Source organism: Pteropus medius, unplaced genomic scaffold, assembly GCF_902729225.1.
Source record: "Pteropus medius unplaced genomic scaffold, Ma_sr-lr_union100, whole genome shotgun sequence".
NCBI classification, from domain to species: Eukaryota; Metazoa; Chordata; class Mammalia; order Chiroptera; family Pteropodidae; genus Pteropus; species Pteropus medius.
In genome coordinates this window covers 1,810,484-1,833,490 of record NW_024346667.1, presented here as the reverse complement: position 1 = coordinate 1,833,490, position 23,007 = coordinate 1,810,484, and the positions used below count along the sequence as shown (strand labels likewise).

General features: G+C 42.7%; 1 protein-coding gene across 2 annotated transcripts in view; it reads left to right on the top strand.

Annotated features, from left to right (window-relative positions):
• The window catches only part of RNF150 (ring finger protein 150), a 181,170-nt gene that overhangs the window by 127,510 nt on the left and 30,653 nt on the right, over positions 1-23,007 (top strand). The window contains exons 5-7 of one of the 2 annotated variants that reach the window (XM_039875832.1): positions 13,158-13,254; positions 19,954-20,164; positions 21,588-22,649. In XM_039875832.1, the coding sequence (XP_039731766.1) occupies positions 13,158-13,254; positions 19,954-20,164; positions 21,588-21,694 (415 nt within the window). In that variant the 3' untranslated portion in view covers positions 21,695-22,649. Of the gene's footprint in view, positions 1-13,157; positions 13,255-19,953; positions 20,165-21,587; positions 22,650-23,007 lie in introns of those variants that run through there. The other variant, XM_039875831.1, reaches the window with a different exon arrangement.

Below are 23,007 nucleotides of genomic sequence, written 5' to 3'. Positions count from 1 at the left end.
TTAGCGTGTGATGCACTTCAGGATATTGGTGGAGAAGAAGGCCGGGCCAGGTCATTTAGGACTTGAAGGCCCAACTAAGGAACCTGGATTGTCGCCAGGAGCTTGGGGACCTGCTGAGGGGTTCAGCTTGTGCTCCATGCTTGAAGGGATCTGAATGGAGTCAGAGAGACCAGTGAAGGGACTGTTAACCTAAAAAATAAAAGGCTTCAGTGAAAGGCAACAAATATTTATATGAGATAAAAAGGAATAGCTATTTGGAAAACACAGATTCGGGCAGAAACTCAAATAGTGTTCCAAAGAGGAAAGAAAAGTTAAAAGTTTTTATACTAAAAAGTACATGCTTGAGAATTATCAATCCTGAATTCTTAGCCCTATAGGATTGGTCCAGGTTGGTTATCAGTGACCACATCAAGTGGTCTGGGTGATGGATGCCACGTGGTCCGGAAGATGGTGCCTGGAGATCTGCTCACATCCAGCAGTCTGGATAATGGATGTCAGGCGAATGTATATGTGAGTCCTTCAGGGTGTAATCAGGTGGCCTGGATACACGAGTCCTTCGGGGGGCAATTCGAGTGTTGTTATCTGGAGGTCCAGATGTGTATCCAGGCATTGATGCAGGACTGGAAAGTCAAAAAAGCTTTAAGTTCCCAGGCTAGTTAGGACAAAGGTAAAGTCTTCCCTCATGTCACAACCTTCACGGTGTTACTAATGTTGGCAGCTCGGTGTGACTCGGTTTTATATATTTCCTACCTTCACTCTTTCCTCAAGACTACTGCACAGTCAAGGTAGGAAGTGCTGGAGGCCCGAACAGGAGTGTTGGCGCTGGGATATAGGGATAAGAACCTAGTCAGGAGAGATTCAGGAGGAAACCCGACATGAGTCAACATCTGAAATAGATGAAAATGGCCGCCCGCATCAGCTGGTAACTACTAGATACATCCGTATTTGTTTGCACATGTTCATATCTTTCCATTCAGATTCTAAATGCTAGAAAAAATCCAGCAGCTAGCACACTATTGCTCAAAAACAGTAATAGAAGAAACAGATTTCAAGCACTGAAACAGGTTTTATCATTCAGAACACTTGAGGACCAACTTTGGCTTATCTTTTGAAGACCAACTTCTGAGTTTTCCAGCCCAAGAACACTTTCATAACTGGATCGTTTAGGTACAGTTCCATTTGGGATAGATAACTATTTGGTTGTTTGTGTAAATACTATGCTACCCTTCCTCTTTCTCTCCTTCCTGGTTTAGGAATGAGGTTAAATTTCAGTGGAATCAGTTGAAGAGTTCTCTTAGTAATTCAGGACATATCATACTATATCATACTTTTCTTTTTTGAAACTTAAGGCTACATTTTTACAAAGATCAGAACATGATTAATGGCATTAAAAGATTAAACGGAAATTTAAACACAGTAATGTGCTAGACGAAAAATCAAAAACGGAATAAGTATCACTGTAAAACCGCAATACAAATTAATTGTAAAAGGACAGACGAAGCTTGTAGGTAGGTGTGAATTGGGGTCACAGATACTCTACCTGGCGAAGAAATTTCTAATGACATTTCAGTATCTGAGTCAGATAGAACCTAAAAGTGATAGGCTTAGGGATTTGGAAAAGGAATTTTTTGAGGGCCGTCAAATCAAAATCCAGATTTGATCTACAAGTTTCAATGGATTCTTGGAAGGTCTGTCATGTACCACACGTCTACAATTGACAAGACACTCATAAATCATCCCGTCCATCAAAGCCATCAGCCAGCCAGCTGCTTTTTCTTCTCTGATATATATTTTGTTGCTGATATATATTTTTAACATGGACCTAATTATTAATTAACTCCTCAAATTCTAAAATCTATTAACTCCTGTCCCCAAAGACAGCTGACATTTTCTTCTACGAGAGAAATAGCTCTGGGAGACATCTAATATAAAGCACATGGAAAAGAGTAGAGAGGTCCATCTGTAAAGCTTTCCAAACAAGCACATATCATAAGACTTGCAGAGTGACTTTCCTGCCAAGGCCCAGCTTTGTTAAAATCGAATCAATTAGATTTACTGAGCTGGTGTAGGTGGAGAGCACAGCAGTACACCCCAGGTGCCTCGCTTACAGTGGCTGACGTCCGATGGGCCTCCCTGAAAAGCAGTTTGGTCACTGTGTCCCCAGAGAGTTAGTTTCCTTGTTCTCATTGGACGCTTCCAACCAAACCCACCTGAGCAATCAGTCCATAGCCTCCCCTGCCTCTCCTGGAACTCTGATGTGGGATCCATATCCTGGATCCTTTAATGAATACCCAAGGCAACAAACATCACAGCTGGACCCTGATATTCATCTGTGAACTTCCCTCTTGAGGGAGAAAGGGTCATACTTTCACTCTCCTTGCCAGACACGACATGATCATCATAAACAACATGACATAAAGAATGATAATAACCATGTAAAAATGGACATCATTTTAATATATGAAAATCGAAAGCATCACCATCGAGTGCTACTGAAAGCACTAGAAATAGACACTAGCCCTTTAAGATTTTCACTCGAGTCTGATTTTAAGATGATTCAGATGAACTGAATTTCCGTGTGGACAGAAAATTCCAACCTCTCTTTGAGCAAAAAAGGTTGACGAAATACTGTAATGTGATCAGGATTCTATGAATTTTACAACTCGTGAAGTGGAAAACAGAGCGGCTCTTTCTAGCCAGGCCGAAGGGTCTGTCCAGACTTGACCCTGCGAGCCTGTGACACACACTTGACTACAAACGGATTTTTTTCCAAGTTCGTTTTTTTGAAAAGAGTGATAAATGTTAGCTGATTTTCATAAGATCTGACTTACTCTTTCATGCCCACGTTACGCAAGTTAGACTATTGAGCATTCTGTTGACAGCTGTTCGTATATAGATGTGATTTTTAAAATAACTTTCAAGATATTTTTTGCTAATTGTGAAACTTTAAAACAGAAAAAAAATATAAAGAAGTAAACAAAAATAATGTCACTACCCAGAAATAATCATTATTGGTATATTTAATTTTTATAACGTGCGTATATCTATATATATAGTTATACCTTGTATGTTGTTAAATATATACCATGTATATTGTTAAACATTGGAGAGTCCAGTAGAATAATACAATTTTTATTCTACTTTCCCATTTCACATTAAAAAGTTAGCATTTTCCTATAACTTTAGAAATCCATTTAAAATATTTTTATGGTTGGAGTTGATTTAACTGCCCTCCTATTGTACAGCATTTAAATCGCTTCCAGTTTTTATTGTTATAAAATCATGATCTTAATTGTTTACATACTTTTTCTATATTTATCCCTTAGGATACATTCCTGAAAGTGAACTTAGTGGGTAAAAAGTGGCTTTAAGGTACCTTGATAAGTTTTGCCCAGCCGCTTTCTAAAAGGTAGTGACAGTTTACACTCCACCAGAAGGAGGCGAGAGCACTATGTCAATGCCCCTTTGAAACCTCGAAATGGTGCCATTTTAAACATCTTATCATTGAATCATTGCAACCAAGCCCAATAGCGGGGTCACCCCCGGTTGGATGGAGAAGAAGAATACATACTTTATGGTTCCATTTATATGAAATTCAATCTCAGGCAAAGCTAGTCTATGATGAAAGAAGTTACAACAGGGGCTACATGGCAGAGAATGGGTATTGACTGGTAAGGAGCAGAAGAGAACTCTCCGGGGTGATGGGAACTGTACATCTCTATCTGCGTAGTGTGTATATAAATATATGCATACTTAAGAAATCATCACGTTTACTTAAGACTTATGCCATTTTATACCTTCGTTTAAAATAATAGAAAAAAAATTGTAAGTACCAAAGAAGCTATGCTATGGACTTAAAAAAAAAAGCTCACTTTGTACATTAGTCAAACTTACATAAGGTTTAAGTTCAAAGTGTGCTGATGATGTTTTCTAATAATTTTTCCTCAATTATTTTGCATTTATATGCGTACATGGCCAAAAATTAAGTGCACCCTAAGGGATTAAAGGAAAGAAACATGGAGAGAGATGGAAGTGCTGGTGAATAATGTCTGATGTGTCATTTTCTGTCTTATTTTCAACACAGCACATGCTGCCTTAGGAAAGAAATCTTGAACTGTAATAACCTTGTTAAATATGGCATTCTGACTTCAAATGTCCTGATCCTCAGTTATATTAATCAGCTAGACAGACGGGACAAATGCCAACCAGCTCTGCTGCCCAGGCCAAATGCTATAATTAGACCAGGGTCAAGTTTTCAGCCCAGAGCCTCCCTCTACCAGAAGCCAAGGGAGTGAGACTCGCCACAACAGGAGAGTTCAGCAATTCTCTCATAGCTTGCATTCCCAAAAGAGCTATTTCTTCCACTGAAGCTTAGAAAGAAATTTGAGTTTAGTAGCAAGAAGATCCGATGCAGTTTCTTCGTTTTTTCAAGTTTTGTTGGTTTTTCTTAAATGCTATTTAAACCCAATACTGTGGACACCTGGCGAAATAGTGGCTGTTGATGGTAATACTTTAACTTTGAAAAATACTCTACTAAAGGTTTTCTATATATCACATCTAATTGGTATCTCACAACAGCCTGTAATACAGATAAAGCAAGGATCATTATGCCCCTTTATCTTCGTTGAAAAACAACTTAACTCAGCGATATTGGTGACAGGGCCTAAAGCGAAGCCAGGTTTTCTGACTTCCGAGCCGGTCCTCTTTCATCTGTCCTCCTGGATTGGACACCTCAGCCTCACCTGCATGTTCAACTCTCTGGGAATATGGCTTTGGCAAAAAATCTGCCTCAGAAACTCCCGTCTCACTTTAAGCCAAATGCCTAAGAACCACAAGGTAACCAAATCACATTGCTTTCTCTGCAGTGATTCCAAGCTTATTATTATGGGCCTGAAAACAGACCCACCTTCTTCCCAGAGGGCAGTGCTTATGCTAGTGAGATCAGTAGTAATTTACGTTATTGCGTTATTTCTCCATCAGGTAAAACTGCTAGTATAGCATCTTAGCTTGCCTAAACAGAGTAATGATGTGTAGAACAACATCCAGGATAGGGTCGCTACTGATTCTGTGTGACAGCTCGTTTTTCCCTTTTCTTTAATTCATTTTCTTTTTCTTTTAAACGACGTTTACGTAAGCTAAATAGAGGGAATCACAGAAATGCCGTTTCTCATAATTGGTCCAAACCAAGCCCAATAGCGGGGTCACCCCCAGTTGGATGGAGTTAATGTATCTGGTCAACTGGCTTGCTCCACACCAAGTCCCAAAACACCATGTGGTCACCACTGCAAGGGCTTTCTGTGTAGGAGACATCAAAACATGGGACAGAATGGAAGGAAATAACACCAAGAAGTTCGTCATCACAAGGAATGAGGGAGATCTCTCTCAAGTCCATGGTTATTTTCATCACTGTTCATGCCTCTTTTCTGTTGAGTCCATCCAGATTATTTCAGAATGCTGATTTGGACCCATCCTTTGCAACTGTATTTCCTGTTCTTATTTCTAAGATCAGCTGGCTTTCAACCCAGCTGAGTCCCTCATCCACGTCACGAAACTGCAGCTGCACCTTTACCCCTGTCGGTTCTGTCTCCTCGGGTTTCTTCCCTCCAATCTCCACAAAGTTCTCCCCATCCTGTAGTTTCCGAATTTTCTCCCAAAGTGACTGCTTCTTTCTTTGAATTCTGTGGCACTTTTACTTGTATCTATTTATGACCCACTACTTTATATGTTGTACTAACATCACTTAAAATAGTTAATGTCACTATTATCCACTGCGCACTCACTAACTAAGCACTTTGCAAACAAGTATGTAATTCTTGCAACAATCCTGTAAGGTATTTTCCTAGTCAGGATAGGCTAGGCTTTGCTTCAGCAACAACAAAACTCCAATTCTCGGTGGCTTAACACAACAGAGGTTTCTATCTTATGTTTGTATCTATTGTGTGCTCATGCCAGTCCGGCTGACAAAGCAGTCACCATTGCAAACGCTGTTAATTGACCAGTCTGTTACAAAATGCCAAGACCTGGAGTGAAATCTGTTCTTCATAATGTATTGACCAGAATTAGGCACATGGCCATAGCACTGGGAAAGCCAGTCATTTTCCCATTTGCCCAAAAGATACAGAGCCAGTATATTGGATAAACCGTATTAATGTGCGCATCAGATAGCATTATCCTTATAAATGGAGAAATTAAGGCTCAGAGAGGTTAAGGGGTTATCTCAGGACAGAAAGCCAAGATTAAGAGTGAAACCTGCTTTATCCCCGAGCCTGACCTTTTAACCTCTGCACAGTATGGACCGTGCATCTTCCTATCAGCCTATCAATCTGTATTAGAAGAATCTCACCAGCATACTGCAGGTCTGATTTCTTTTTGTCCCTCCAAAATGCCAAGCTCTGATGAAGTAGTACTACATATCTGTTATACCTAGTGAATCTGTTACTCTGTGTTGATTTTCCTACTTTGTCTCGGACCCCACATTCCTAGAAGTGAGTTCAGGTATCAAGTTCAGAATCTTTAACAATATGCAGACATATTCTTTTTCAGACTTCCTCATGTATAACTCAGAAATCCACCTTCCATACTATGCTATATTGAAGGGCACGAGGCCAGCAAAGCTCTTTTCTCACAGACAGGGATGGGGGTTAAACCTACCGGTTGGCGTAATATATATAATACAATAGGAAATAGAGAGAACTTCCATGATACACGGAACACCTGGGTTGCTGGTTACTGGACCACAGGCATGGCGTTTGGGTCAGACAAAGAATGCACAGAAAAAGCCAATGATTTTCATATGTTTCTCAAAGCCATGGCAGTCAAGATTCTGGTGAAGTTCTCATTGAATTTGTTTGATTTTAGGAGCAGTTAGACAAATGGAGTTTTATAAGAAAATCAATGAGAGCAATTTCAATTTCCTTGGTCCTCTCGATAGGAATGGAATATGTTTCAGCTATGCATTATCTATTAAATTGTCGGGGCTCAGTCGACTTTGGGTTAAGTGCGCTCACCACTGCCGTTTTGGTCATTCCGAGCGGTGCCTATGCCCAGATCCATAAATCGCTGTTCCCTAAATGAGATTTGTGTAGAAGGAACAGTCCTGTGGGATATCTACCAGGCAGTCGAGGCAGAGCACAGACTCATCAACAGCCATGATGTCCTCATTGGAACCACCAGCCCCCAGGAGGAGGCAGAAATCTTTCATATTTTAGAGTCCCTAAAAACTAAAGGGACTGCTTTCAGACTAGCTTTGCCACAGAATGCTCATTTTCAAGAAATAGGAACTAAGTTACTGTTAATTAAATAATGATTTGGGGACTTTCAGAAATCATTTTTTCAGAAAATAATACCGAGAGCATGTCCTAATCCAGGTGCTCTACTAGTTTTCAGCCATAGATAGAAACACTTTGTCTCCACCCTCCAAGGTGCCACCAGCTCACGCGGTCACAGAGCAGTAAACCAGGTTGACCGCTGAGCCTGTAGAGCTCGTCGTTAGAGTTGGCATCCATTCTGATTGGTCATTGTCCTTCCGTACCAGTTGTTAAAATACTTTTAATTTACTCTTATATAAATGACTCAAAAAAACAAACAAACGAAAACACAAAGCACTATGATACTCTAGCTTCTTAAGTGCCAGGTAGTATTCTAAGTGTCCTTTGTCCTTTAATTGTCATCTAACAATCCTCTGAAGGGTTATCTCGAACAATAATACTTCAGAGGGTGACCATTAAAGAATGTCATCATAAAACACTAACAGGAAACTGAGCCACAGGCCAATTTAACCTTTTGCCCAAGGTCACAAAGCTAAGGTGTGGTCTTCGAACCCTGAACACCAAAGCTGTCACCATTGCAAACAAAGAGCACAAAGAAATGAGGACTCTGGGGACTTTACAAACTGGATTCCACGGGAGCCATGGCAGTGATGTCCGAGGAATCAGTATTTCTTTACGCTCTGTGCAAAAGCACATACTTGGCTGCTGCAACATGTTTTAGGGCAACACGGCAGAGAGAGAGGGAGAAGAAACTAACTCTCCTTGGCAGAGTTTGGAGAAAAGAGGCGGGATGTTCAGGAAAGTGACGGGACAGCCGAGCCGTAACTTGAAATGTGAGCAAGGTTGGCCACATGCACAGAAAAAAGTGGCAAGGGCAATCCTGAGTCCTGGTGAGAGCGTGGGGTGAACTCGAGGGCTCACAGAGAGGTGATGAGGCCAGGCCGTGTCTGTGTTCTGTGTGCCGTGTTCAGGCGCTTTGACTTTGTGCTATAGGCAGTGGGGAGCGGTTGAAGCATTTCGAGTCTGGGGATGGTATCGTGTTTGTATTTTAGAAAGCTCAGGCAAGAAAGAGAAGCCAGACCAGGTTGAGAAGAACGTTGTCAGAAAGTGGATATTACCGTCCGGGGCGTTTGATGATACACATTTGAAAAGTTTATGGACAAGTGGTGGCGCCGCCAGCTCGTGGCCACCCAGCTCGGTTGGGCAGTGGGGTCTGAGGAAGTACAGAGCATGTGGAGGCCAGTGTTCTTTTCTTCCCAAATAAATCAGCAGGCCGCTATCTAGAGACGGTCCGATGAGGCCAAGATTTGACAGCTTTTCCCTTCCGTAGCCAAGCAAATACACTACATGCAGATCACTTTTCTCTTTGGTTTTGCTTGATCCTCAGCCTCTGTAACTAAGATACTGCTTCCTCGAAACTGGAGCACAGAAATACAGTTGGAAAGAATAAAATGTTGAATTCCTCCCACTCCCGACAGTTTCGTGGGGGCAGGAAGGGCAGTAGAGAGTCGGGTAAAAACACCGACTCTAGCACTGGGCTTGGCCTGGGTCTGAGTCCTAGCTCTGCAGACTACTAGCTCTTGGGGTAATTTAATTTACTTCAATGGGCTTCAGCTTCTTCCTCCATACAACGGGAATAATAATTTTTACCTCGTAGCGCTGCCATGAGTTAATAATTTATGTAACATGTCTGGGACATAGGCATTTCATAACCAGTAAGTATTGCTTATTAATTAAATTAGGGTTTGTTCATTAAAAATTCTTATTTCACTGACAGTTTTGCAAATAAGAGTCAGAGGCTCTGAAAAAACATTTCAACTACCCATAGAAGCACTGGATATGTCTTATTTAAATAGTTAATATTGCCTGGGTGAATGGGATTCTTAGGTCCCTGAGTGACTCACATTTTTTGATGACCATTTCACCAAGGAGAATGAAACAGCTCGCATCGGTGCCAAAAGGAAAGCTACGGGATCCCAATCTCAATGGCGAGGTGGCGGGATCTAATAGCCTACAAAAGTGAATGAGATGGAGAGGCCGGAACAGAGCCAGCCCTTCCTTCTCCCGATGGGGAAAACAATGTCATTTCAATGGGGCAGAAGTCACACGTACAGGTGAAAAGACAACAGAAAACAAGAATCAGTAGAGAAATGAGTTGAGCTGGATTTTCGTTACTGCTAAAAACATGAGAACTTATTTTATTACCCATAGTCCTCTCGGCATCATCTTTTGTCAGGTGTTTGAAGAACGCTTTCTAAGATGTTTGCTTTTTTTTTTTTTTTAATGAGTAAAGAAGGTTTGGTCCACCTTCTGGCGTCTTTCCAGCTTGTTGAGATAGTTCAGAGAGAGCCTATCTTGTCCCTTTGTTCCTCTGGATGTACTTTCTCTTGCAGCCCTTGTTAAGACATGAAAAGGGACAGTTCTCTACTGCAAATTGTATAACCAGGAAGAGCCGAGACTGCCTCTGCCTTAGAGATGTTTGTTAAACATTGGTGCATTTCCCTAAACTCCAGATTGTGTCCCTGTTCTTTTGTGTATTTATGTGGTCCAGCACCTTTTATTTTTCTTTGCTTTTGGGAGGGGAAAAGTTGTTTTACCATCCCAATTATAAAGATGCAGTCTTCATATTTGATAATTAACACAAGAAATACGGCGCTAGAAATAAATGAGTGTTAGTTAGTTATCAGCATCATCATCCTGTGTGTCATTTCAGCACTTTTTTGCCCTCAGGTCCCCCCTTTGATTTTTTTTAAAGCTTGCAGTTACTTGCTCTCAACGCTAGAAAGTTTATTCTAAATGTAGAAATCAGAGTAATAACGATATCTAAAAATAAGATGCAATAGTGGTGTAATTAATGACAGCAGCTTACAATTAAGGACTTAGGTTTACACTTTATGGGCGTTATCCCCCCCACATACACACACACACGCACACACACGCACACACTTGCAAACTCCATACCTATAAGGTGAGATTTCACAGATGAGGAGCTGGTTCTTGGAACGCTCAGACGTGCCTAAGAGCAAAGAGCCAAAAAATGGATCCAGGATAGTGGCCTTCCAAGGGCCTTTATGTTATAGTTCCCGGGGAACCACCGAAGGACCGAGGCACTGCCTTGAAGGGAGGGACTTCGTCTTACTCATCTTGGTACCCGTGCCTAGCACAGAACAGAATGGAACCAGGAGGTGACATAACTCATACTCTATTTTGGGAAGATAAATCTGGCAAGCATGAGTGGGATGAAGAGAACGGGAAAAGAAAAACTGGTGGCGTGGAGACCAGTCTGGGTGTTATTGCAATAATACAGGAAAAAGGTAATGAGATTGTGAATGAGGGAGCAACACTGAGAAAAGAAAGGCCATGAACGCGAAAGCAATTTCGGAAGGAGGAGTCCACGTGACTTGAGAGTCATGTGCAGGCCGTGAGGCATGCCAGGGCCTTTGATAAATATCCATTTATGTAGCAGTTATTTCCTGAGCATCATCTTTGTGCCAGGAACTATTCTAGATGCTGGGAATACAACGGTGAATCAGGCAAAGAAGGAATTTGCACTCATGGAGTTTATATTCTCATTGGAGGATGTATCGGTCAGGGTTCTCCAGAGAACCACTATATCCCACTATATATTTTAAAGGAATTGGCTTATGTGATTATAGGGGAGGACAAGTCTGGAGTCTGTAGGGCCGGCCTACAGACTGGAAACTGAGCAGGAGCGATGCTGCCTTCTGGAGGCAGAATTTCTTCTCTTAAAAGCTTTTAACTGATCGGATGAGGCCCACCCAGATAATTTGAGATAATCTCCTTTATTTTAAATCAATTGATTATAGACATTAATCACATCTACGAAACACGCCCCCCATGAGCGTGTCAGTGAATAGTCTAGCGGACACATAGAACTGACCATGACCATCACAGAGGAGCCCAAAGAAGGACCAGTGAGTGCATAGAGAGAAATAACAGTGTGTTGGAGGATAACTACTAGCTGTGAACTAGAGACTCAGGGAAGCCCTCTCTGCCTGAATAGATACATCTTCCTCTTACAGATGAGCAAATGAGACTCGGGGATGTTAAGTGATTTATTTAAGCTAAAACAGCGAGTGATGGGTCCCACTGTCATTCTGACTCCAGCGTGTGTTCAGGAGACACAACAGAACGATCGAAGGGACAGAATGTTTGACTTTTTTCCCCCAGGAGGAACAGCAGTCAGTGAGCAAATTCAGATGAGGAATGTGTTTCCTGAATGTAGAGCCTGGACACAGGGATGGTATTCCCGGCGGGGGCTGGGGGGTAAGGCAGGGACGCCATCCAGCATCACCCTCCCGCCACCACCCCCGCAGTGGGACTGGTCTTCTTCCAGTGCCCAGTAAGGCTTTCGTCCGAGCCAGCGTCCAGCCTAGAAAACCCTCTTCCTTCCCTCTCCCCTTCATGTGGTGTCTGTGTGGCCCTCAGGTCAGCTTTGGTCCTTCATCAGGGCACCTCTCCCTGTGTCCCTAAGCTAAGATAAGTCTCCCAGTTATAAGCCTCCCGCCCAAAAAAAAACTCCCTGTTCTTCTAATGTCATACTTAGCACTGTCATCATTAAGTAGTTTATTTATATTATTGTATTAATGTCCGTCTCTCCTGTTATGCTCTCCAAGAGAGGGGCCAGATCTCCACCACACTGATTCCCAGCAAGGAGTGCAGTTCTCGGCACACACTGCTCATTGCGTGAATGCGTGATGAAGGGATGAATGAACGCGACACACACCTTCCAAGCCGCGAACCTACGGGGCATTCCAAATGATAATCTGCAAACGTGATGACACATCTAAGTTCCTACTCTCCCTTTCTAATCACCAGTCCGATTATACCCTGTAATCTCATCTTTGGCAAGTGGGTAGTTCTCCAGTTCAGTTTAAAAGGTCCCTTTGGGCACGTTCGCCTCATTTGATGGGGAGGGGCGGTCCTTTTCAAACACTTGAGCCCCAAGCCCTCTAACGCAGAGACGATTGTTAGAGCTGTCAGAATAATAGAAGAGGAGGGACAGAGCCCCACTGAGGAGAGAAGGGTCTGGCGTGGGCGGAATCCTCAGGAAGTCCTCTTACTTGAGACAGTCTCTCTCTTCTTGCCCCAGGCAGGAACTTCTGGCTCCTCCTGCCTGTGGTCTGGAGTCTTGTGAGTGAGAAGAAAAGCTTCTGACTCCAGTGGTCCTTGCTCTGTCTGAGGGATCTCTTGAGAGCCAAGTTGAGAGGGAGTTCATTTAGGAGGCCCTCCCACAGCTACTAAACGCCCCCTTCATCCTGCCACTCGGGCGAGGGCCCACGAGGACGGGCACAGGGAATGACCGTGGAGCTGAGCACATCCGCTGTACAAACAGTAAAGGTTACAGTACCTTTCACTCTGGCTTCTGATTTGACAGCCAGCAGCCATAAAAACTTAAAATGTCATTTGTGTTGTGAAAAGCTTCTGTCCTTTTACGTTAGACCCCAAATATTAATGGAAATGAGGCTTTGTTTTGTAGTGCCTTCTGATTGTAGGAAAAGAAATTTCAGATTTACGTAAAAGCAGCATCACTCAAGTTATCCCGAAAGGTGCTTGTAGGTTTCACCACGCGCATTCTTTCCAGTAAACATTCTTCCTATTGAGAAAGAGAAATCTCTGTTTCTACATTGTCTACATTTTCTGAAACTTGGAACCGTATAGGACACTCCTGGGATCCAGACCAATTTTGACTGTCGCCACAGGCTATATATAACAGGAAACACACTGGCCCATGTGTTAGCAGACAGAGGTTTGAGTCTTGGCTCTGCCACCGAGCAGCTGAGTGACCTCGGACGGGTCTCTGGGCTGTCGTGGACGAGGGAGTCTCTGCAGTTGCCGCCGCTCTAAGATGTGTGGTTCTCATTGCAGGCATCTTTTCCACAAGTCCTGTGTTGACCCCTGGCTTCTAGACCATCGCACCTGCCCCATGTGCAAGATGAACATTCTTAAAGCCCTAGGGATCCCGGTAAGCACAGCCCAGCCTACAGCATCGGGACGTCTGTCTTTCTGCATCACTCTCCAGCAGCGAGAAAACCTCGCACCTGGGTTTTCTCTGTCTCCTCAATCCCATAGCGGTGGCGTCAAACAATGAGGCCCTAAGAGAATTCTCGTGTCTGAAAGCACTTTTTTCTCTCACTTTTTCTCAGTCTGAGAACATCATGACCCTCTCACAGTGTCCGTTTGATGTGTCAGTGAGTCGAGATGCTGCGTGTGCAGCTCATAGGCTTCTCTTCCGGGCCGCAGTGTGTGAGTGCGGGTGGGACCCAAGCAGAGGCCAGTGGGCCAGCGGTACGCTGATTTCCTCTCGTGTCATGATCTCTGCACTGCCACCAGGGAGATCTGCAGGCCACGCTTTCTGATCTTGCCCCAGAGTCACCTAGCTTAAGAGGAAACAAGCTCTTCCCAACACCAGGAGGGAAGGACGGCTGCGGGGAATCTGGCTCAGAGCCACTGCTGAACTCAGATCTCTGTGGAGACCTCGAGTGAGCAGGAAACCAGAGCCAGCGCCACTTAATTCTAGTGTGACCATCAGGCCGGTGCCTCGGTCATGTTTGATAAAATCGAGTCTCTCCCTGCCCCCCCACCCACCGTACACAGAGAATCCCACCAGCTGGCTGGCTGGACACCCCAGGGACTTTCCCAGGGCTATAGCAAGTGAAGCCACAGACTGGTGGTTGGTGAGACACCGTCCGTTGTGTGAGGGCAGGAAGTGAGCCAGGCCACCAAATCCAAGGGCTGCGCAGGGAGATGTCAGAAAAATACAGGCACTGTGTACAAGAAGCGAGACAGGCGGCATCCGGAGACCAGCCTCTGCTGTCCCCTCCCCGACTGTGCGCCCTCCGGGGGGTTGTCACTCCTCACTGCACTAATGGCAGAGAATAAAGAGAATGTTAATAGTCCCAAGATGGCACTGAAGGAGGAAGGATCGGATCAGGTATCAAAGGTTTTCTTTAATGCCAAAGGGCTAATTATTCTAGGACGATCAGAGTGACTTGTAGGAGAGGGCACACCTGAAGCTTTCTGATGTCATGCACTGGATGAATTTTCTCCCCTGTCCCAGCTGCCTGCAGACCAGCTGTATGCGGATTTTCATGGTCGATAGACCGGACACAAATCAACTTGTGTGACTATACCTTTGAGCTAGATTTTGAACGGCCGTGCATTAGATTTTCAGACCGCAGCTGTAAACGCATAATGTATTCGAAGAGAAAACCAATTCCTGTGACCACGAACCATTAGTAAAAACCCAGCATCTCTACCAGATACTGGTGATTTAGAAAATGAGTTCAGTATTTGCACTTTCTGCATTTCTGGTTATAACTGGTTCATACAAGGGAGGGGATGTGTGTGTGTGTGTGTGTGTGTCCTTGCACATGTGTATATGTGTCTTTGGTCTCCAAAATATTTAGAATACGTACTCACGATTAAAAGTAGACAGTCACATCATCTGACCTAATTCATTTTGCTCGGGCTATTTTCAAAGCTCTAAACGTTGATCCCAATGCTGCTCAGTCAGGACAATGAAACCAAATTTTGCACAAAATCATATTTGACTCCAGACTTTTCCTGGGGATGTACAACTTCTCCAGAAGCTACTTGTAAATGAGTCGAGAATACAGTTATTAATTGCTTTTAAAGTAAAATTATTGGATGGCCACTTGGCTTCTTTCCAAAACTGAGAACATAACCTTCAGTAGTGGGGCCTTCTGGCCAGTCAATGCCTATCCAGTCTGGATAGGATTTTGCTGAGCACACTTGACTTCCAGAAAAACATCGGTAGCATCTTTTCGATTTTGCCAAGAATTCTTAAAGGCCAGCTGAACAAGAATGTGACACACATCCGAGCTCACCCCAGAGAACAGAACATCCTCCGTGAAGAATGCATGCCTTCGTAATATGCTGCTTCTCACGAAGCCCCGAGGCATATGGCTTCTCTCTGTGCCTTCCCGAGGCTTTTCTGTTTTTGTCCTCGAGGATGATAACTGAAGTCTGGATCTGGCAGGAATTTTGGATGTTGCTCCACTCTGTCCTTCGTCACTGGGTAGCACCATGCCTAAATTATACCAAAGAGATAAAGTTTTAACTCCATTCTTAGAACTTTCTATGTCATTAGACAAGCTCACAGCCTTGTCAACTAACGATCACTTTCTATAGCTACCTGAAGCCTTTTTTATGTAGCTTAAGGAATTGTTTTATGGTTTTCCTAAACTCCCAAAACTCCATTTCTTCTTAACCAAGAAAAGTTTCAAAGAGCCTGTCGCTCTCTCGCTCGCTCGCTCTCTCTCTCTCTCTCTCTCTCTGACAATTGGTGCCCATCGGTCCTTCATCTCTATTTCTTACATATGCTAAGTGCTCAATAAAGGTCCATGACATCGTCACCCATCAGAGTTGGAAGGCTGCCAGTCTCAGAAATGTATTTTTGAAATTCGCCCTGGTCCTCCTTTGAATGACACCCACAAATGACTGGGTTGTAATCCCGATTCACGAGATAGTCCAAATACAAGTGGTAATGCTTTTTTCTCTGTTTTTGCTTTTGTTGTTTTTAACTGAGTATCTCTTGTTCTTGCCGGTACTATAAAGCAAATAAATAGAAGTTGAAAGCTAAGAGCTGGAGATGTTTTCATTTTGTACGTACATTTCTCTAGAATGAACTAAAGAATGAAAGCATAACTCAGGGACCACAAAATTCCCATTACAGTGGGTATCTTTTTTCATTATATTTTGCCAAGAGAAATAAAATACTCGAAGGCAGGGGGCGAAGGGGATGAGTCCTTTACTGTTAGAGGTGTTTTCATCCCATTAACTACATTATAGGGCTTCACCCTCTTTTCTATCCAGTCAGGCCTGGGTGTGTCTTCATAGGATGGGAGAACACAGGTTTCAGTGAATATGCCTATAAGGTACCATCACTATTATTCAGGTATGAATAGGATGACTATTGTATGTAGAAAATCTTGTGTAGCTGATATATTTACAAATCCCTAACTATTTGGCAGCTGATTTATTTAAGCAGTTTCCCCATGCTAACCTGAATTTAAATACCTATATCGTGTTGATTTGCAGATGGTATTTGACATCTTTTACTAAACATTATAACTGTAATTTCTCTTAGAGGTATATAAACTGAGTTTCTTTTCAAAATATTCTATTTGATGAACCATTTAGAGTGGATATAAACCGCAAGATTCAGCGAGGTTGATATATTAAATATTATATGTAAGCTGAATTATTCATCACAGTCTCACAGAGCTCATTCTCTCTCCTCCTCCCTGCTCTGTTAAAGATATAATACTATTGTTACTAGGCCACAGATAAAATTGAACACCCTGCATCAGAATTAATAAAATTATTTTAAGAAAAAGAAACAAAGGTACAATATCAACAAGCAAACACATCTTGACAGCATATCAATTGTCATCACATATGTCGATTGCATTTAGATGCTAATGGCTGAACGACCAACCCTCGGTATCCCCATGTGAAACCTTTTCCTCCCTGATACCCTACGCACAGTGAATTTTGCTTAGAGGCATCTTTATATACTGTAGGAGAGGGAAAAAAAATATTTTTCTTTCCACCATCCTAGGTTCTCCAACTGGGGCCTATGAATTAGATTCATAAAAGACAGGTTAACAAAAGAAAATCAAACTGAAGTTTATGAACACAGGCATCTAGCATACACGTGGGAGCACTTAGTAAAGAATAACTCGAAGGGGAGGTTAGTTCCGTGGTCGCCAGAGGCAGAGGGTGAGGTGTGAGCAAAGTGGGTGACAGTGGTCAAAAGATACAGACTTCCAATTATAAGGTAAATAGGATCTGGGGATGTCATGTATAGCACGGTGACTGTAGTTGACAGCACTGTATCATATATTAAAAAGTTGCTACGAGCGTAGCTCTTAAAAGTTCTCATCACAAGAAAAGAAATGTGTCACTACTACACAAGGTGAAGGACGTTAACTAAACTTATTGCAGTAATCATTTTGCAACATACACATACATCAAATCATTATGTGGTATACCTTAAACGAACGCATCAATTGTATCTCAGTAAAACTGTGATTTTAAAATAGCTTATGGACTAGGGGAGTGACACAGACACTAACCCAGGCGCATAACAGCGTGGGACAAGTGGGAATGGAGCGAGAGGGGACACTACTTAGAAAAGGTGACGTTGGGCCTGGGAATTGAGGAGTGATTAGGAGATCACCGGGAGGGCGACTTTGAGACCTTGGGATGGGAAAGGGGAGGAGGACATTTGAGGCAGTTGCCATCCTGAGTAAAGGGACAGCAGGAGCGAGAGCTCCGAGATGGAGAGTATACGACAGTCCGTGTGTTCCCAAGGCTGCGGGCAGGAGGAGGAGGCTGGGGCGAGACTGTACAGGGCCTGTTTTGCATTACTGCTTAGCTCGTGGTTCATACTCTAGGAGAAAAGAGCCTGTGCTTTTTGTTTGTTTTTTTAAAAAAGAGTGCTCTGATGAGAAAGTGGAGAATGGAATATACTGGGTAGGAAACTGTAGGGAGATTGGGAGACCAGTAATGGGACGAGAAGTGTTCATAACAGAACTACTCATTCGGTGAAGCGACTTTCAACAACCTGAGTTTCAGTGAATCGACTCACTCTCCATAGAGACGAAGAAGGCAAAAAGAAAAGGGAATACCGAGAAAAGGGGAGCGAGCTGAATTTGAGGGTTCTGTGGGAGGATGGCATTTCCAGCTGACTTGGAAAGCCAGCTGTGGCACTCGGGAGACTGGTTAAGAGTAGAAAACTAAGGCAAGAGGCCAGCGCTTTGAATCTCCCGCTTCGTGCTCTCCGTTACTCCGTAAGTTGTATATTTTCTCTTTCAATGAACTTCGAAGACTGTGTAGTCCCTGTGGCATGAATTCAGTCACGTCGACCCAGAATCCCACCGACCCCTGCCCACCCTGATCTTCATCCACGGAGAGTGCAAAACCGTTTCATCATCGTCACTCAAGGCCATGGCGATGTTCAGGGCAGAACAAAAAGAATAATTAAGAGCTATGAGTATTTTTCAAGTTCATATCTCTCCACCACCACCTTTTTAAAATAATGTTTATGAATTTGGGTAGAGGTATAACAGTCATTTAAAAAGCTACTTGCAGGCTTCCGGTGGCAGGGTTTGGGGAAGAGGTGGCAGGCACCTCATCCGGCTGCAAAGGTGGCAAGAAGAAGCCCCTGAAGCAGCCCAAGAAGCAGGCCAACGAGATGGACGAGGAAGATAAGGCCTTCAGACAGAAGCGAAAAGAGGAACAGAAGCAGCTCAGGGGGCTAGAAGCGAAGGCTGCAGGGAAGGCCCCCGGCCACAGGCGGAATTGAGAAATCGGGCAAAAGTGAACCGTTCCTTGTGCTTGGGGCGATGGTGATCCTTAATTCCAGGCCTGTTTTAACATCTGGATTCCCTGCCGTAACATCTGTTGCCCCATATAGCTAGAATGAAGTGTTGTCTTGGCAACTGTCTCGTACATTTAAGAATAAACATTGGTAAAAATTAAATCATCATCATCATCATCGTCATCATCATCGTCATCATCATCATCATCATCATCATTCAGTGGCTCATCTCTTTTATTCTTCTCACTTGGCCATTTCAACCTTAGCTGTGAGGTCGCCCAACTCAGAATCCTGCCAAAGTGTGTTCTTCAGTCTGTTCTGTCCTGAATTCGGCACTGCCTAGAATTAAACCGACTCCTTTGAAATAGAAAAAAAAGATTGAAAAACTAAAAATTAAAAAATAAAAAGCTGTTCGTGGAAGAGGTAGAAATATATTCAATATTGCTTCAAACAGCAGAACTAAGACCAGAGAGTAAAGCTCGCCACGTTGCCCAGTGATGGACTAGTCTAACACAGCTGGCCGACACAGGCAGCCTGGCAAAGCAGAGAGCTCCCATTTCTGCGGGATTCGAATGGAGCCATTGAGACATTGGGGGGAAAAGTCCTGCAATTAGTGGCTAATTACACTAGATGGTCTTGCTCTAGTTTGTGAGTCTAAGATTTTAATTTAGAGGATTTGATGAATGTGTGATCGGTTGTATGCTAAGTAAGTAGGACTATATTCTATAGCTCGTTTTTGGCTATGTTTAACAACGAAATAGCCTCACTCTATACTTTTGTGTGTATGTGTGTCTGTGTCTGTGTGTCTTGTGTGTGTGTGTGTCTGTGTGTGTGTCTGTGTGTCTGTGTCTGTGTATGCGTATATCTCTGATAAACAATTCACAATGAGTCAGATTCTGTCCCCTTCTCATGTCATCAGTATATTTGCAGACAATGCCTGGGTCTTTGAGGGTAGCTATCAGGCTGTCAGCTACTTTCTAAATGAAGAGTAAATACTCTATATAAGGAAGGGCTATCATTATATTATTATAAATAAATGCCATGTGATGCCCCCTACGTAATTATATTAATGTATGGATATTGCTACTCCTGGAATTAAAACCTACGTCCAGATCTAAATGTAACTTTTGCAAAGGAAATTTGGGGAGATGTTTTCATGTTAACTACGGAACTATATGTGATATATTTTTAAAGTGGTTCAGGAAGAAAACGCTAAAGAACTTGGTTTTCCATCAAGACACGATGTTTAGGCCATAGACATTTTATCTCTAACTTGACAATGGAGTAACATGGGTCCTTTTCTGCCCTTGCCAGCCCAATGCCGACTGCATGGATGACTTGCCCACCGACTTCGAGGGATCCCTGGGGGGTCCACCAACCAACCAGATCACAGGCGCAAGCGACACGACCGTAAATGAAAGTTCAGTCACTTTGGACCCTGCCGTCCGGACTGTGGGCGCCTTGCAGGTAGTCCAGGATGCAGACCTCACCACGCAGGAGGGAGAAGCCATCTTTTCTACCAACAGTAAGTGCTGCACTGCTTAAAAGTGCCATATTTCAAAAGGGCTGTTGCCTCATGGGAATTGGAAAAAGACCCTTTCCTTCAAGAAAAAAAAAAAAGCATCACCCGGCTAAACAAACATACCTGACCGGCCTTTAGAAGCCCAGCTCTTTCCAGAGCCAGCAGAGCAGACAGCATACCTGGCTTTGTGCCTGGCCTTTTCCACACACACACCACAGCTCTGTGTGCACCCCAGGGTACCTGAAGCAGGTGAGGTAGTGAGTCTGGCCTCTGAGAGTAGAGGGCAGGTGAGAAAAGCAACTGCAGGCGATGCTTAGCGGGAATGGGACAGGGCACAGCACCCCTTACTCGTTTGAGAGTGTGTGTGCGTGTGTGTGAGTGTGTGTGTGTGTGTGTGTGCACCCCCTCCTGAGTGTGCTGCCTGGACTGCATGCAGGTGTAAGTGGCCCCCCTTTAGATGAGCGTTTTCCCAGTACAACCTAAACCCCTGCACACAGTAGCACATTAAAATACCTCTCGGGTTTCTTCGCCCCTCCTGCATAGACTCTAAATACTGCTCTGTTTGATGGTAGTTATAAAAATACTAAAATAGCTGTGATTAGCATCATAATTGAAGCTAAAACCTAAAGTATTTACTCTTCGGTCTAATACAGTAGAGATGACAACTTCGGCAGTTCTAAGAAAATCATCATGCAAATTAATTTAGGTTTAAGGTTTAAAGGGTGGGTAGATACTACAATTTCTAAATAAGGTGTATTTTTCCCTTGGTAGAAGTAACCTATTTGATATAGAAAATATAGACATGCAGATTAAAGCATTCTGAGATATTTTCTTTTAAGTTTTTACACGTTGGTGACGTTTATAGAATTTATAAAATCATTCATGCCGAAATTTAAAGATATGCATTTTTCTGATGAAGAAACATAGTGGTCCTCATTGAAAGACTGAAAGATGAAGACAAAAAATTTGTTTTAATTCAAAAATTACTCAGTACTCCGCTACCCAGAAATAATCGCTTTCGACATTTTGGGGCATTTCCTGATCATTTGTTCTGATATAGTTGAGACATAGGGGTCGAACGTCAGGCCCGCGTAGAAAGTAACTCCAAGACGAACTTAGTAAGTACCTGCCCAGGCCAGGGCTATTACTTTTTGGCAGATAAGAGTATGAGGACCACGATATGGAAACATTGACCATTCAACATTAAAAGTCCTTAAAGAAAGATTTCAAGACCTTCTTTCGAGTGTTGCTGTCCGATATTAATATAACACAAGCCACAAAGCAATTTTAAATTTTCTCTAGCCACTCTAAAAGAAAAAAGCGGGTGAAATTCATTTTAGTAATGTTTTTAACCCAATATAGCCAATATAGTTTACATTTTTTTGTAGTAACTCTTCAAAATCTGGTGTGTATGTTTCACGTGCAGCACATCTCAGTCCGGACTTAGCCACAGTTCGAGTGCTCAGGAGCCGTGCGTGGCTGGTGAAAGAACTCATTGAGAATCCTCGTAATTTAGGGATAGAAGAACCTTAAAGTTCGTTTAATCGTAACCGTGACGAATTATTGTTTTTACCATGAGAAAACTGTGACCCAGAAGAGTAAGCGGCAGACTCAGCTCAAAGAATAAGTTCTCTCTTCAGAGTTCAAGATTGTCCCATAGTATTTCCAGTTATTGGATATCTTTGGTTACCTTCAGCTATGTCGCCATTAGTGGCCTACGTGAGCATATTGGAGGGCCTGATGAAAATGTTGCTAGCAGTTCAAAAACCTTGAAGGTATGAGCCTTTCTGAGCCCGTGAGAAGAACCAAGTCAAAAATCCATCATTTTCCTTGCCGTAATATAATTTTTTAATATTCAAGAGACATCGTACCCTCTGTTAGATTTCTTATTTTGAAAAGTGGCTGCATGCTTCAGACACCTCAGTAAAGGCCAGATGGCAAATGAACAGGCATAGTTTGTGGGTTAAAAGACATCCAAAAATGCAATTGAAAATTATAGTCAGTATCCATATAATTTATAATCCCTAAACTGTTTTTGCCTAAAATAGACTCAGAGGGTTTAGGTCATAGCAGGCATTCGGTAGGTGTTTATTGAGTGACTTGGGGTAAAAGTGTTTACTATAAGCTTGAAGCAGGGAGCTTCTGTCTACAACAGAAGGTAATTTCGAGAAGGTTTTGGTGAAGACGGAGACACGGGAAGTATGAGACCGCATCTGTAGAGTGAAGACTCATGGCATGTGTGCATACAGCTAGAGGTACCAGTCTCATGGTACAGAAACTGAATTTTTCTCGCAAAATGTTTTTCCTAGACCATTTATTTGTGACTCGTTTTACTTATGGGGATTTAACAGAATAAATCAAACATAATCATTCTGATTAGATGTTAATGGTTCATACCATTAACCATATGGCTGTAGGTTCCTTAAGGGGAAAATTCTCTGCTCTCTACAGGTTTGTAAATGGCCTTGTGCCCTAACTCAAATAATCAATAAATGAACAGATGTATGAATAAATGAGTGGAAAGACTCAAGTTCTCATCAACATCATAGAAATAAGGGTAGTTGGAATAATATTGCTACAGATCACAAATAAATAACCCACTGAAGGTTAAACCTAACTTTTCTTTACATTACCTTTTCCCACCTCACATCTCTACAGACCCAGAAAATTACTAGAAAATGAGGATATAACAGTAGCTAGCAAATGGGTAACACCAATTATCCACCAGACAACCTTTAAAGCCAAATATATATATGTATGTGTATAGATATATATATGTATGTATATATGTATATACATATATACACACACGTAGATACACATACATACATACATACACACATATA